Source organism: Paramormyrops kingsleyae, chromosome 23 (assembly GCF_048594095.1).
Source record: "Paramormyrops kingsleyae isolate MSU_618 chromosome 23, PKINGS_0.4, whole genome shotgun sequence".
NCBI classification, from domain to species: domain Eukaryota; kingdom Metazoa; phylum Chordata; class Actinopteri; order Osteoglossiformes; family Mormyridae; genus Paramormyrops; species Paramormyrops kingsleyae.
This window is the reverse complement of record NC_132819.1, coordinates 21,196,530-21,209,880: the sequence shown is the minus strand read 5'-3', so window position 1 is coordinate 21,209,880 and position 13,351 is coordinate 21,196,530. Positions and strand designations below refer to the sequence as shown.

The window sequence follows — 13,351 nt, the reverse complement described above, 5'->3', positions numbered from 1 at the left end:
ATATACGAAACGTAATTGCCTTAAACGGTTTAGCCAATGTCTCCGACTCGAAGAAGGTTAGATCATGGCTTCTATTGTCTGTAAAGTAATTTTGAGAGGAAACTATCGGGGCTTTCCTTTCTCGTAAATTCTGTGTGCTGTTGCGTGCTGTTAACTGGGGTGTCTGCTTCGGGTAGGACATCCTGTGGTCATTTTATCGCTAATAATAGCTAGCAGCGTGATCGCACACCAGCACCTCATCGATGTATTTATTTTTACTCGGCGTACATTCAACGCAGCTCCGCGTTGCTTCAACCACGAACAAAAATAGCACCAGAAGACAACCAGCAGCGACGTTCCTCCTCCCCCCGCACGCCATAGGCCAGCGAAGGACGCCCAGCTTGCCTGCTGAGAAAGCAATTGGTTGACGTCGCTGACGCTCACGCCACGTTTGCCCGCCCTTTTGTGTGAATGACACCGGTTTACGTAATATGATTAGTCACGTTTCACATCAATCATGTTTGGTGCCCCGTACGTTACAGAGGATTGGTCGGACAGACTGTCGCGCAGTATTTTTTGTGCAATACGTCGCTGCGTATGGAGCCTGCGCTAAAAGAAAGGAGGAGGGTCTTGTGTGGAGTGTTTTTATTTATTTCTTTGTTTCCAGTGAAATAATAACAACAGCGACTCGTTTTTATTGAAAATTGTATCGTAGGTTTCCTCCCCCCTGTGCGCCAGTAGAAGGTTCGGGGGAAAAAGCTGGAAAAGCCCACTGGGAAAAATTAGAAGGCCCGAGCTAAAAGGGGGAGGATGAAGCGGCGCAATGCGGACTGCAGCAAACTCCGGCGGCCGTTAAAACGGAACCGAATCACCGAGGGCATTTACGGCAGGTACGGTGAGAAAGGCCGGTGGTGCATCTGTCCGCGTTACGCCTGTCCGCCGCGGCGTTCCCGGGAGAGCGGCGGCCGGCTGGCCGAGCTGCGTGGACGGAGGAGGGGCCCGAACCGCGGCCCGGGTCTCGGATAAAGCGCAGCCTCTGATGAAGCTGCTTCTTATAGCTTTCCAATCTGAACAAAATCTCAATTATTTAACTCCGTCGCCCTGCCCTGTTTCCTAAGAATCCCTTTTAAAACGGTGCTTTCATCTACAAACGGTGTCCGTTCCTTCAGGTCTCTTACTGCTTAATTTGCGTTTATTGCATTTTATGATATTCAGAACAATACTGCCCAAGCGTGCATGGACAGAGTTATAAACGCGACCTGTAAGCTGTGGAAATGTCATATACCGGTTAAAAATCCACTAAAAACAAGCTGTTATTTTCACACGTGAAACGGTGCAGGAAGAAGAGCTCGATTCCTCGAGGCTGCATTTAACGCTGATCTCTGTTAGCAAGTTTATACTGTCTGGGCCCAGCTGGCAGTATTTTCCCTTTAAATATTGCGCTAAAATACGGATCTTTGATTTACTGTGGATGATCTAATGCTGGTTATTTATTATGTCTCTTAATTGATCTCTGTGTAAAAGACTTGTAGTGCCACCAGTAATATCTATCATTATGTCTTAGGATTGCTGGATATGAGGTTCACTGGGTCTTATTAAAAATGTTAAAGATGTGAAACAATTCACTGTCTCTGAACCAAGCTGTATTTATTTGGTTGCTTGGGGTTTTACCTAAGTTTTGCCCATTGAGTTTAGCTGTGAATTTTTACTTGAGGGGGTGCATGCCTTTGTTCAAGGGTATAACTGTCTTGCATAGGAGTCTGTGTCATTAACTACTTTGGCACCTGAGCTTTTATTTTATTTGTTTGTTGTGTCTTTTTGGAGTGGTGTGGTCTTATTCTGTGTTCTTTGGTCCTGAATGAATCTATCTGTCTTTTTTTTTCCTTCTCTCTCAGGTTGTGATGTGGCCTTTCACTCTGGGTATTAGTCATTTGTTAATAGGGAACCGCCGAGATGATAGGGATGTGTTTCATGCTGCTCAACCTTCCTGGTGCCTTTAGATGCCAACCAACCCCCATCTTCATCTCTCTCCCCCCTTCCCAGTACATTCCTGTACCTCAAGTTCCTGGTGGTGTGGGCGATGGTGCTGCTGGCGGATTTCGTGCTGGAGTTCAGGTTCGAGTACCTGTGGCCGTTCTGGCTGTTCATCAGAAGCGTGTACGACTCCTTCAGGTACCAGGGGCTGGTGAGTTTCCCTCCGCCGGCTGAAAGGTGAAGTGAGAGCGGCCCTGGCAGCCGCAGGGCGGGCAGTCCTGTGAGGCCCATGCTTTGGAGGTGAGCGTGTGAGATTCATGAGGGTTGCTCTAGGTGACCACGTGTGTGTGAGCGACTGTGATGACTCTGGTGGGGAGGAGGCTTTGAAACACTGAGGGCGGGAATTTCGCCTGAGCCGTCAATCGCCATCGGCACTGATACTGAGGAAAGATACTCACTGTCATGCCGTGTTTCAGACTAAAACTCATCGTTCCTCGGCTCTCGTTTGTGGGGTTAATGTGTCATGCAGCCCAATGTGACGGCATCCTGTCCCGCAGGCATTTTCTGTGTTCTTCGTGTGCGTGGCCTTCACGTCGGACATCATCTGCCTCCTCTTCATCCCCGTTCAGTGGCTGTTCTTCGCCGCCAGCACATACGTGTGGGTGCAGTACGTGTGGCACACAGGTGAGTACATATACGGCGTGTTTTCATACGTGTGTCCACGTGTCTTGGTGTTGACGAACAGCCCACGCTTGATGCTGTGACATAGGACATGTGACACGTTGTGCAGGCAGGTCGTTGCACGTGGCACATTCCAGGAACACGTGTGCAGGGCAGTAAGTGCATGCTGAAAGAGAACGAGAAGAACCGTGGACAACAGGATGTCTGCAAATTATGTATAGGCTTGCAGCATGTAGGGCGGAAAACAGATTCATGCAGCCAGGGCATGAGAGGGAAGAACGGGGGCTTAATTTGGGATGTAGCCAAATCACCCTCTTCCCCCACATCTTATACTCCGGTCCTGGAGAGCTACTATCCAGTAGGGTTTCTGTCCCACTTGGCTTCTGATGAGCCACACCTGCTCCTGGTATTTACCTGAGAACAGGTGAGGCTCATCAGAAGCCGGGTAGGATAGAAAACCTACTGGACGGTAGCTCTCCAGGACCGGAGTTGGAGACCCCTGTCATACATATTTTTCAAGTGGATGGCAATATTCTGTCGGCGTTAAGTGACACAGTGATGTAGCACTTGGCTACATCCTGACGATACATCCATCTTTCAGGTGTTGCCCTGTAGCCCAACCCAGGAAGCACAGACAGTAAAGCAGGAAACATCCTGAATGGGATGCCAGTCTACAGCAGGGCACACACTCACACAAGCTAGGAGCGGTTTATAGATCCAACCAAATCCGTTTGTGTTTAGCATGTGGGAATAAACCACAGGCTGTCTTGGTGCATAGAGCTGGGGGGGGCAGTCAGACCCAGGTCTGGGTGGGTGTCTACTCCCCACTGAGCCACCGTGTTGTCCTGCTGATAAGAATCGAAATAACTGCAGCGAAGGGGAAACTCAGACGGCAGAAAGTGCAGTTTTGCAATCTTTAAGGGAAATCTAGTATGTTTTTCTGAGCAGATGTGTAGCGCGGTTGTTAAGGTGTGCCTCTCGCTTTGGATGCGTAGAAAGAGGAGTGTGCCTTCCCACGGTCTCTCTCTGGATACTCTTCGTGTACATCGAAGCAGCGATCCGCTTCAAAGATCTCAAGAACTTCCACGTGGACCTGTGCCGACCGTTCGCGGCGCATTGGTGAGTGCCGCTTCCAGCCAGCCCTTGGTGTGCGAAGCTCTGTGCTCGTCGCTCAGCACACCATAGTAGTTTCTCCATCTTGAGCGAGGCACTCTGACACCTGGCTTTTCTTTAAACAAATCATGAACAGGTCACTGTGTCAGTGGTCACGTTTAGTCACTTTGGTGTAAGAACAGGCGTGTTGTCTAGCCAAATGACCACATTCTGTTGAAGATGGTATTTTTTTTTTCCCCCCAGCCTGAAACGTTTGTGTTGGATGTTAAAAATAATAATATATATATATATCTCATATATTTTTGTTAGAGGGCCACTTTGCTGTTATGTTTACGTTAAAATAAACGGGCCGTGGAAATGGGCTTGGTGTATGGGAGCGGGCAGCAGGTAATGCTGGCAGCATCCATGTGGATTGATGAGCACGTCGTAATGGCCTCTGGCTTCCCTACCCGCCCTTAATCTATCACGGCCCGATAGGTTTTAATTTAAGCCCCTCCCACCCGCGCTCACTGAAGTGTCTCCACCCTCCCCAGCATCGGCTACCCCGTGGTGACGCTGGGCTTCGGCTTCAAGAGCTACGTCAGCTACAAGATGCGACTGCGCAAGCAGAAGGAGGTGCAGAAGGAGAACGAGTTCTACATGCAGCTCCTGCAGCAGGCGCTGCCCCCCGAGCAGCAGCTCCTCCACAGGCAGGAGCGAGATGCAGAGGAAGGTCGGTACCTGGGGTGGGGGGTGGGGGGGTAATGAACCATCCGATCGCAGCAGCCGTTTTAGGTACAAACTGAATTGCGTGTAGGTTGTCTCCCATGGCTCCTCCTACAGGCTGTTTTGTGAACTTCACCAGCTGTGGGCAGTAGATTTTTTTTACCTTGTCGCGGTGTCACTAGACCATATGTACATTATGGGTCTGTAGGTTGGACCAAAGCTCCATGCTAATCGTCCCACTCTACACCTTACAGTCACGGCGGCCAAAGGGGCCTCCGACACGGAGCATCCCCCCACGACCCAGAATGGAGCCCCCGGCAGGAAAGTCACACCTCCGCTGCCAGAGTTGGAGTACAGGGAGAAGGGGCGCGAGAGCAAGGACAGGGACGGCAAAAAGCAGAGCCTGGGGATAAACAACAACATCCTGCAGACGGTGGAGTCCAAGCTGCAGGAGATCGAGTACATGGAGAACCACCTGAGTAGCAAGAGACTGAACAACGAGCTGGCAGGCAGCGCGGAGAGTCTGCTGGCCAAGGACGACGCCACAGCCAGCGCCTCCAAGAACTACAAGAACACGGCGGGAGGCCCGGGCAACTCGTCGCCCCGCGGCCACGGCGCCACCAACGGCAGTGTGCCCACCTCAGCGACCTCCAGCAGGAGCGAGAAGAAGCAGAAGTTCCCAGGGAAGAGCCCGTCATCCCACAGGGACCTCATGGACAACTGCATACCCAACAACCAGCTGGGCAAGCCTGAGGCACTTGTGCGGTAGGGGGCGCCCTCCTCCCGCCATTCCGCCCCTCCTCCCGCCGCCCCCCCTCCTCCTGCCATTCCCCCCCTCCTCCCGCCATTCCCCCCCCCCTCCCGCCGTCCCCCCCCCCCTCCCACCGTCCCCCCCTCCTCTGTGCCTCACACATAGACACCTGGCTGCTTTGTCCACTGTTCCCTGATTCTCCTGGTTTATTATTTATCAACTTAATTTGTCCATCTTGATGTTAATCGGCATGTTTTGTCTACAGTATAACGCGAAATTGCATCATAACTCGAGCATGCTAATTCCAAATGCTCACAGGACTAAAGGCTTCTGTTTGCTTTGCCAGTAATGTTCCGTTAAATATCTCTGGTGGTTTAACTGTCAGCCCCGTAGTTTAAATGGAGATGCATTTCAGTGATAATTTTTGTGGTTGTCAAACTCCCCAGAACCTGACTGACTGATAAGCTGATGATGTTTATGTGCCAAGTCGGTTGATTTAGGAAAATGTAAACAAAACAGACCATCAGCCATTTCTAATGAAAGGAAATTTGTGTGATGGTTTTTTATTAATTTTTTTTTAATGAGAACTGAATTTCAGTCAATAACACATTTTTAAATCTGTTTGGTGTATGAGGAATTTTTAGAGCATCTGTAATGGTGCTTCTCGAGATTGTAAAGTCTTCTGGTTTCGCTGGCATGAGTGACACCCGTATGAGAGCGGCACGTGTCTGGACCCTGTAGGGGGCACGGCGTGGGCTACCTTCCTCTGGCCTCCCCGGTGCCGCTTGGGCCACAGTTAGTGCCGCGGTAATTAACGTAAATGCGGTAATGCCAGATACGTGCCCCTCGCTGTGAGTCAGGGCAGAAGGCCGGCTTTTCAAAAGGTTGTTTGGTGAGTCATGGAGGAGGCAGGCATGCAGGGAGTCAGAAAATGGATCCAGGAGATGACAGGATTGTGTTCTGTGGTACTTTGGGTCCGATATTTTTGTATTTGAGGTATTCTCATAGGTAGATCTTGGACAGGAACAGGCTGCAGATGTTCTGTATGAAACTTCAGTCACTGGTGCAATTAGCAGCACGTCATCATGAAATGTTCTACAGAAAAACTGACTCACCAGAGGTGCTTGAACATTCGCTCATTATGTTGCGCGCCGCACGCATTCACTTAGAATGGTATCGGCATAACCCGATCTATTTGTTTAAGTTGTAGCGAGATTTGCAGGTAAAAGTGTGCAGGTGTTTGTAGATGCCCTGCAGACTTGTGGGGTCCTCACACTACATTGCCTGTTTAAACTGGAATTCCAGGCGAGCAGATCGCAGCTGCCTGTTCCATTTGGGACTTTGGGGTCTCCCGGATCTCCGCCGTGTCTGAATTGGGACTGGGATGGTGCGTCTCCCTCTCTCTCTCCTCGTTCTGGGAGCTGTCCTCAGCAACGAGCGCTGGGGGTAGTGGGAATCCCGGCGTTCCGGGCCTGGAACAAACGCACTGCTCTGACGCTTGGCAGCGCGTCTCAGAAACAGAGGCTGCGGTCATTCATTGTGTCGGGCTGATGTCCTTGAGAATGAGGGACAGCAGCTGGGCACTGGGCTCGATGACAGAATGACTGACTGGTGAAGATGTGAGGACACATCTGGACCCCGTCTGTATAACAAACGGGGCCTTACGATTAAATTGAAGTGTGATTGGTGGGCTTTTCAACATCCCTGATATATAACGGAGAGCAGCTTATGTTACGAATAGATGTAGGAGCATCTCTAAATGACGTGTGACGTGTGTTTCTGAGAGGGGCAGTGTAAACCCCCCCAGTGGACTGGCATCCAGTTCAGGATGAACCTCATGTCCTGGACTTGCTGGGACAGGTGCCTGGTTCACCATGCCTCTGTACTGCGTCCACCATAAGAAAAGAGGTGGAGGGTCTCTCGAAATTGTCCAGTCTGCGCGAGTACATGCATGTGGCTGCCTTGTGGGGGACTGGCATCCCATACAGCATTGCTTACTGGGAATGGGCCTGCTGCAGCTCATTGGATAAGGAGGATGGAGGGATTACTTAATATGGCAGAATGTGAAAACCTCTATTCCCGTGTCAAACCTTCTCTGACAACCAAACATGTCTGTGGATCTCGCTCCCTAGTATATGCTGCCATCTAGTGGGGAAGGAGTGTATTTAAGCATTTTTTTTAAGTGTATATTCGTGTGCATAAATTTGTTTTAGCTATTAGTCTGCGTTTATGCATAATGGTAATACTAAGTTGGCAGGTCAACTTTTTGATGCCTTTCCATCTCCCCGCAGGCTGGAGCAGGACATTAAGAGGCTGAAAGCAGATCTGCAGGCGAGCCGGCAGGTGGAGCAGGACCTGCGCAGCCAGATCGGCTCCCTGAGCAGCACGGAGAGGAGCGTGCGCTCGGAGCTCAGCCAGCTGCGGCAGGACAACGAGCTGCTGCAGAACAAGTGAGGGCCGCCAGCTGGGGCGTGAGGTCGCGGGGTCACGGGCCGGCACGCCAGCGCCGCGTCACGCCTTCCGGGTCCCTAACCTTATCGCTACCGCCCCCTGCAGGCTCCACAATGCCGTGCAGGCCAAGCAGAAGGACAAGCAGACCATCAGCCAGCTGGAGAAGCGGCTGAAGGCCGAGCAGGAGGCCCGGCTGGCCGCCGAGAAGCAGCTGGCCGAGGAGAAGAAGCGGAAGAAGCTGGAGGAGGCCACCGCCGCCCGAGCCGTAGCCCTGGCAGCCGCATCCAGGTGCGGAGACTACCCACGATGCACCTGTGCCCTCCCACGCAGGCCACGCGGGGTTAACCCAGCAGGGAGTGCTTCAAGAGTAAAGCAGTGTGGCTCTCCCTGCCAGCCCCTGGAGGATGGGCCCCCCCTTTGAGTCTGGTCCCTCCCAAGGTTTCTTCCTTCTCGGGAGTTTTTCCTTGCCTCTGTCGCCTATGGCTTACTCACTGGGGGCTTTGGGTGGGGATCCTGTAAAGCGCTTTGAGACGATGTAATGTTGTGATAATGTTTGTGTCTGTGATCGGAAGGTCGTCGGTTCAAATCCCTTCATAAGCCTGTTAATCCCCAGTCACTCCAGGGGCAGGCTCACCCTGCTTGCATGTCGCTTTGGATAAAGGCGTATGCAAAATAAATAAAACGTAAAATGTAGAGCAGACTGCATAACTTCCAGGCGTTCTGTAGGGAGAATGTATTGTATAATGGTGAAGGGAGCTTAAAACAGGGGTTTGCCTGATGGTGGCGCTGTTGGGTCAGGATTGTTTGGCGCCTCTTAGCAGTAGCAAAGCCACCTAAACCTCGTGGTGGTTATTATTGAAGTTTACGCTCTGCTCCCCCCCCCCCCCCCCCCCGGCAGGGGCGAGTGCTCAGACGCCTTCCGGAGTCGCATCCGCGAGCTGGAGAGCGAGTGCAAGAAGCTAAGCATGGACATGAAGCTGAAGGAGGAACAGATCCGCGAGCTGGAAATGAGAGCGCAGGTGAGCCTCGCGCCCCAGCGCCTCCCATGGGGGGGGGGGGGGCGCATGCGAACGTACGCTGCCGCTAACGGCTAACGGCCTTGCTATCCTGAGTGTGTGTGCCATTGTGTGTACTGCAATTACCGGAGCGGAACATTGTTTTGCATGGTTCTTATTTTGCTTTATGTATTTGTTTGTATCCTTTAAATATAACCTTTATTGTATCTCCTCTCTGTGCTACTGGACACAGAAACCCTCCCCACAGGGATCGGTGTAGTTCTCCTTCTCTGATGGATGTTGTTTCTACGGCGCAGTATTTATCAGGGCGTCCCAGGCCCAGGTTCCATATCCGTATGCTGCACACAGCAGTGTTTCAGCCAGGCTCTTCACTGGGTCTTCAGTGACATCTTCACTGGGTCTTCAGTGACATCTTCGCTGAATGGCCCTAGTCGTCCTGGAGACGCAGGGGCACCCCGTTCACTAGCCCGTCATCAGTCATCGTGGGAAATCCCTGCTGAACTGGCATTCCGTGTCTCTTCCACCCACCCCCCCCCCCCCCCCCCCCCCACGTCTTCTAGGAGCTGCGGAAGTACAAGGAGAACGAGAAGGACACAGAGGTGCTGATGTCCGCGCTCTCGGCGATGCAGGACAAGACGCAGCACCTGGAAAACAGCCTGAGCGCGGAGACCCGCATCAAGCTGGACCTGTTCTCTGCACTGGGGGACGCCAAGAGGCAGCTGGAGATCGCTCAAGGTCGGGGGGGGGGGGGGGCAAAGTACAATGGGTTATCTACAGGACGATGTCTGTATAGAGTTACTGTGATGCCTAAATTAAGGAAGGAAGAAACTTTTTGTGGGGGAGGTGTGTGGCTCAGCCGGTTAGGCGGCCGCGACTGTGATCAGAAGGTCGCTGGTTCAAATCCCAGAATCAGCAGAGTGATGTCACTGAGCCCTTGAGCAAAGCCCTTAACTCCCAGGTTTTCAAATGGATAAAAGTGTGTACTAGATAAGTAAAATGTAAATATGTTGAAGTACAGGCACTGTCTTTAGTGTCAAGCAAGTGTGGTGCATTTCTGGGTTTGTCTGTATCACTGATTCTGGTGGCTGGAGCCCACTTAGATGGAGGCAGAGTGGGGGCAGGGAACTTAGATTCACTTGGGTCCTGTTGGTAACACTGGATGGGATTTTCCCACCATTTACATATTAAAATATATAGATGAATAAAATGCTCTGTATATAGGTATGGGCCCCGTGTGTCTTATGGGTGGATAGTATAACCCTTCTTTTTTCCATGTGACAGTCACAGATCCATGTTTCAGGAGGTGAAGGAGCACTTGATCCTAAACCTTGCCTCCCCGTCTTTCCCACTGCAGGTCAGATCCTCCAGAAGGACCAGGAGATCAAGGAACTGAAACAGAAGATAGCGGAGGTGATGGCCGTCATGCCAAGCATCACCTACACGGCAGATGCCAACAACATGAGTGCCGTGGCCCCACACTACTCCTCCAAGTTCATGGACACCGGTCCCTCGGGCCTGGACCCCAACGCGTCCGTCTACCAGCCCCTCAAGAAGTGAATGCTCACCTTGCAGCCCCTGTCCCCCTCGGCCCACCCACCCCTCTGATGCTGAAGATGGACGTGTGTGGAAGTTTTTTTTTTTTTTTGACTTTTGATCTAAAGGACTTTTGTGTTGTGTGACTGTGCTGTAGTTAAGATGGAAGAGAGAGGAAAGGGTTCCTCCACACCTAGGACTGCTCAGTGTTTTTGTTCCTTGTTGTGTGGGTTTTTTTCCCCTGTTTAAAAAAAAAAAACAAAAAAAAAAAAAAAAATTAGAAAACCTCACAGAAGCTGCAACCCCCCCCCTCCCCCCTTTGGCCGATACAAAATCACCTGTATGTTGGTTATTCCATTGCTCTCTACCACCCCCCCCCCCACCCCTATTATTTCTAAGTGAAAGTCTGTTACACACAGGAGTACAAAGTCCATTCAACGCCAGGAACTTAAAAGGAAAAACAAAGGAAGCAGGTGGTTTTGTGTGTATATTTATGGTGAGATTGTGTCATTACAGTATTCTGAAGTCCTGGGGTTGCACTGCAAACGCGAGCGGGTTGTACATTTAGTTTGTCCCATCAGTGCTCTCATTTTTACGTCAGTATAGTGGTGACAGTGTTGACCTCTTTTGTTGGCCAGGTACCGCTGGCTCTTTTTTTATTTAAAAAGAAAAAAAGAAAGCTGTGTTTAAGATGTCCTCCCAAAGGACGGGGAATGCCCGCAGCGGCAGATCTGCCTCCCCTTCGGGGAGCAGCTCTTCCATGGACCGTCTGTGAGATGCTCTGGGAGCTCTGTGAAGGTGAGACGCAGCTGTCCTCGTTTTTGGAACAGATGTCAAAACAAATATCCTTTCTCTGTCGGTTCAGAAGATGCAAAAGTTAAAAAAATAAAAATAAAATACTGCCTAGATTTAGCAGAAATAGTCTTGCACTAAACACTTTTTTTCTTTATTTACTGGACCAAATTCAACAGCAGTGTTTCCAGGAACATTATTACACAGCAGAGAACCAAGATTTTTTTAAGAGACATAACGTAAGATTACATATTGCTGGTTGTTGTTAATCCAGTGCCTTGATACTGTCTCTCCCACCTTTGATTTAGGGATTGTCCACTTTACATTAGATTATTGATCAGAGGCTCTTGTTCCGTCTGTCGCTTGCCTCGTTGATACTGCACCCAGTAAGGCATGCTTTTCAAAAGGGACGTAAGTGAGATGGAGACTGCAACTTGTATTAATAACTATAAGAAGCGGCACCAACCGTATTGGTGCCCCCCCACCACACGAAGAATTGCCGTCTGCTAGTTTAGAGATCCTCCTTAAAGTGAATGCCTCGTTTTTTTTAATTAAAATTCCACTTTCCTTTGCGATTACATTTTCATGAATGTCCTTTCAGAGACTTCTGATGTCAAAATACGGTTCATAAGGTGCTAAGACTAATTATATTGAAGGAAATTTTTGGGCAACAAAACGTACTCTAAAGGCAATAAGTAATCAATCCTTACATGGGCACACTTCTTACTCGACTGCGGGGTACATATTTCCTGGTTGAATAACATCAGCACTAAGACATAACCAAGTAGATTGTAGGTTTCGTCTGGATTAGATCTTTGTGCGTGTGTGTGTGTGTGTCACAATATTGCCCGGAAATATCCTGCGATTGATGTACATTTTGCCATACTTGAAATCTGATTTTTCTCCTCTTTTTGGGGGGCTTACATAGGAGACGTACACTGCGTTGTAGTGACGATTTGGGTTCCTGGGATTTTGCCACACTGAAGGAAAAAAAAAAGAAATTCTTTCCGTCTGCCAGTGCACGGCCACGTTTTATTCTTCTGAAATGGCCTGTGCCACATTGTTTGTCCTCTTTCTCTCTGTGGGGTTCACGAAAAATTAAACGGAAAACCTTGCAGGTGATGCAAGCTGTTTGGAAAATCCGTGCATCGTGTCATCTGTTACATCTCCTGTGCATTCAGCTTACTTATTAACTCGGCTGCTAAACGGTTCAGAATACTGCCTAGAGCATGACGGATGTCAGATAATCCCACGTCTTTAGGGATGTGCATGACCAAGAAATTACACACTCGGTGTTCTGCGTCTGTAAAAGGAGATTATAAACGTAATCCAATCTTTCTTGCGCTCCCAGCCCTGCCATCAGTTTAAACGAGAAGGTGATTTCAGTCCGTTTATTTAAATACATTTTATATAATAAAGTGTAATAAATGTAGATGTGTGTGGGGTTGTATGTCTGCACGCCAGTTCCAGTCGCCTCCCGCCTGCTGCTCCTGTGCCCACAGCATAACATTTCCTAAAATTAAGAAGGGTGTGGTTTAAGCAATACCCTGGAGTTCACTGAAAGTATCACAAAAGCAGCAAAAACACCCCTTGACTAATGGGGAAACTGGCCCCCTGCTGAGTATTAATTTATAAAAAGATGAAAGCCTGTCAGTCTGCTTTAGGACAGACGGTCCAAGGGCAGCAGCTTCTGTAATTCCGCAACATGGAAAAACTCCGCCTTACAAATTACTCTTTCAAATATTTCCTTTTTTTTTTTTTTTTTTACTGGAAATAAATTAAGCAATTAGTTGGTACAGTAAGTATTACTGTATGACAGACAGGCAGGGGGCTGACTAGGGGTGGGACAGCACTTCACAAGGGGCCTTGGATACACATAATTATAAAAATGTGACATTTTCTTACCAGAGCCAGGACTTCCAGCTACACCCCTATTGTCAGAGCAGCATCAGAATACTGAAAAATGAGGGGTTACTGACAAGAAAATGAGAGGAGTTTGAATGGACTGATCAAGGCTGTGGATTTAGGGCTTAAGGTCTCATAGGTCTGAGATTGGAGCATAACCACGGATCCAAATTAAAGGCAGATTAATGGTACTGTTTGAAGTCTTAGAATGATAATTGTTCTAGGCAGCAGCGAGCTAGAGATTTGGGCCCCCCAACGCAAACCAATCCAGCCATGTTCCTATTCTGTTAGGGCTCCAGTGGGCGGGACCCGCCGGTGATTGTTGGCGCACTACGATCTCATCCACCATCTCTCGACGACAGTTTTATGCCATATCGAGTGTCTCAAAATATTCAGTTGTGCTGGATTTACCACGCTTCGATACCGCTCACTTTATAATAAAAGTGAAAGT

The 13,351-nt window shown here is 49.6% G+C and overlaps 1 protein-coding gene across 2 annotated transcripts; it reads left to right on the top strand.

The window, feature by feature from the left end:
• Positions 1–521: 521 nt before the first annotated feature.
• On the top strand, positions 522–12,135 carry LOC111848238 (macoilin-1-like). Of its 2 annotated transcripts, none has more exons than XM_023820073.2 (11): positions 522–869; positions 2,023–2,164; positions 2,511–2,637; positions 3,630–3,753; positions 4,281–4,459; positions 4,707–5,217; positions 7,495–7,653; positions 7,760–7,942; positions 8,553–8,673; positions 9,231–9,405; positions 10,025–12,135. In XM_023820073.2, exons 1-11 carry the CDS (start codon positions 790–792, stop codon positions 10,225–10,227), a joined length of 2,004 nt encoding a protein of 667 aa, XP_023675841.1. In that variant the 5' UTR covers positions 522–789; the 3' UTR covers positions 10,228–12,135. The 2 variants fall into 2 exon arrangements, with proteins under 2 accessions (XP_023675841.1, XP_023675842.1); XM_023820074.2 differs by lacking the exon at positions 522–869 and adding an exon at positions 880–1,148.
• The last annotated feature ends 1,216 nt before the right edge of the window (positions 12,136–13,351 follow it).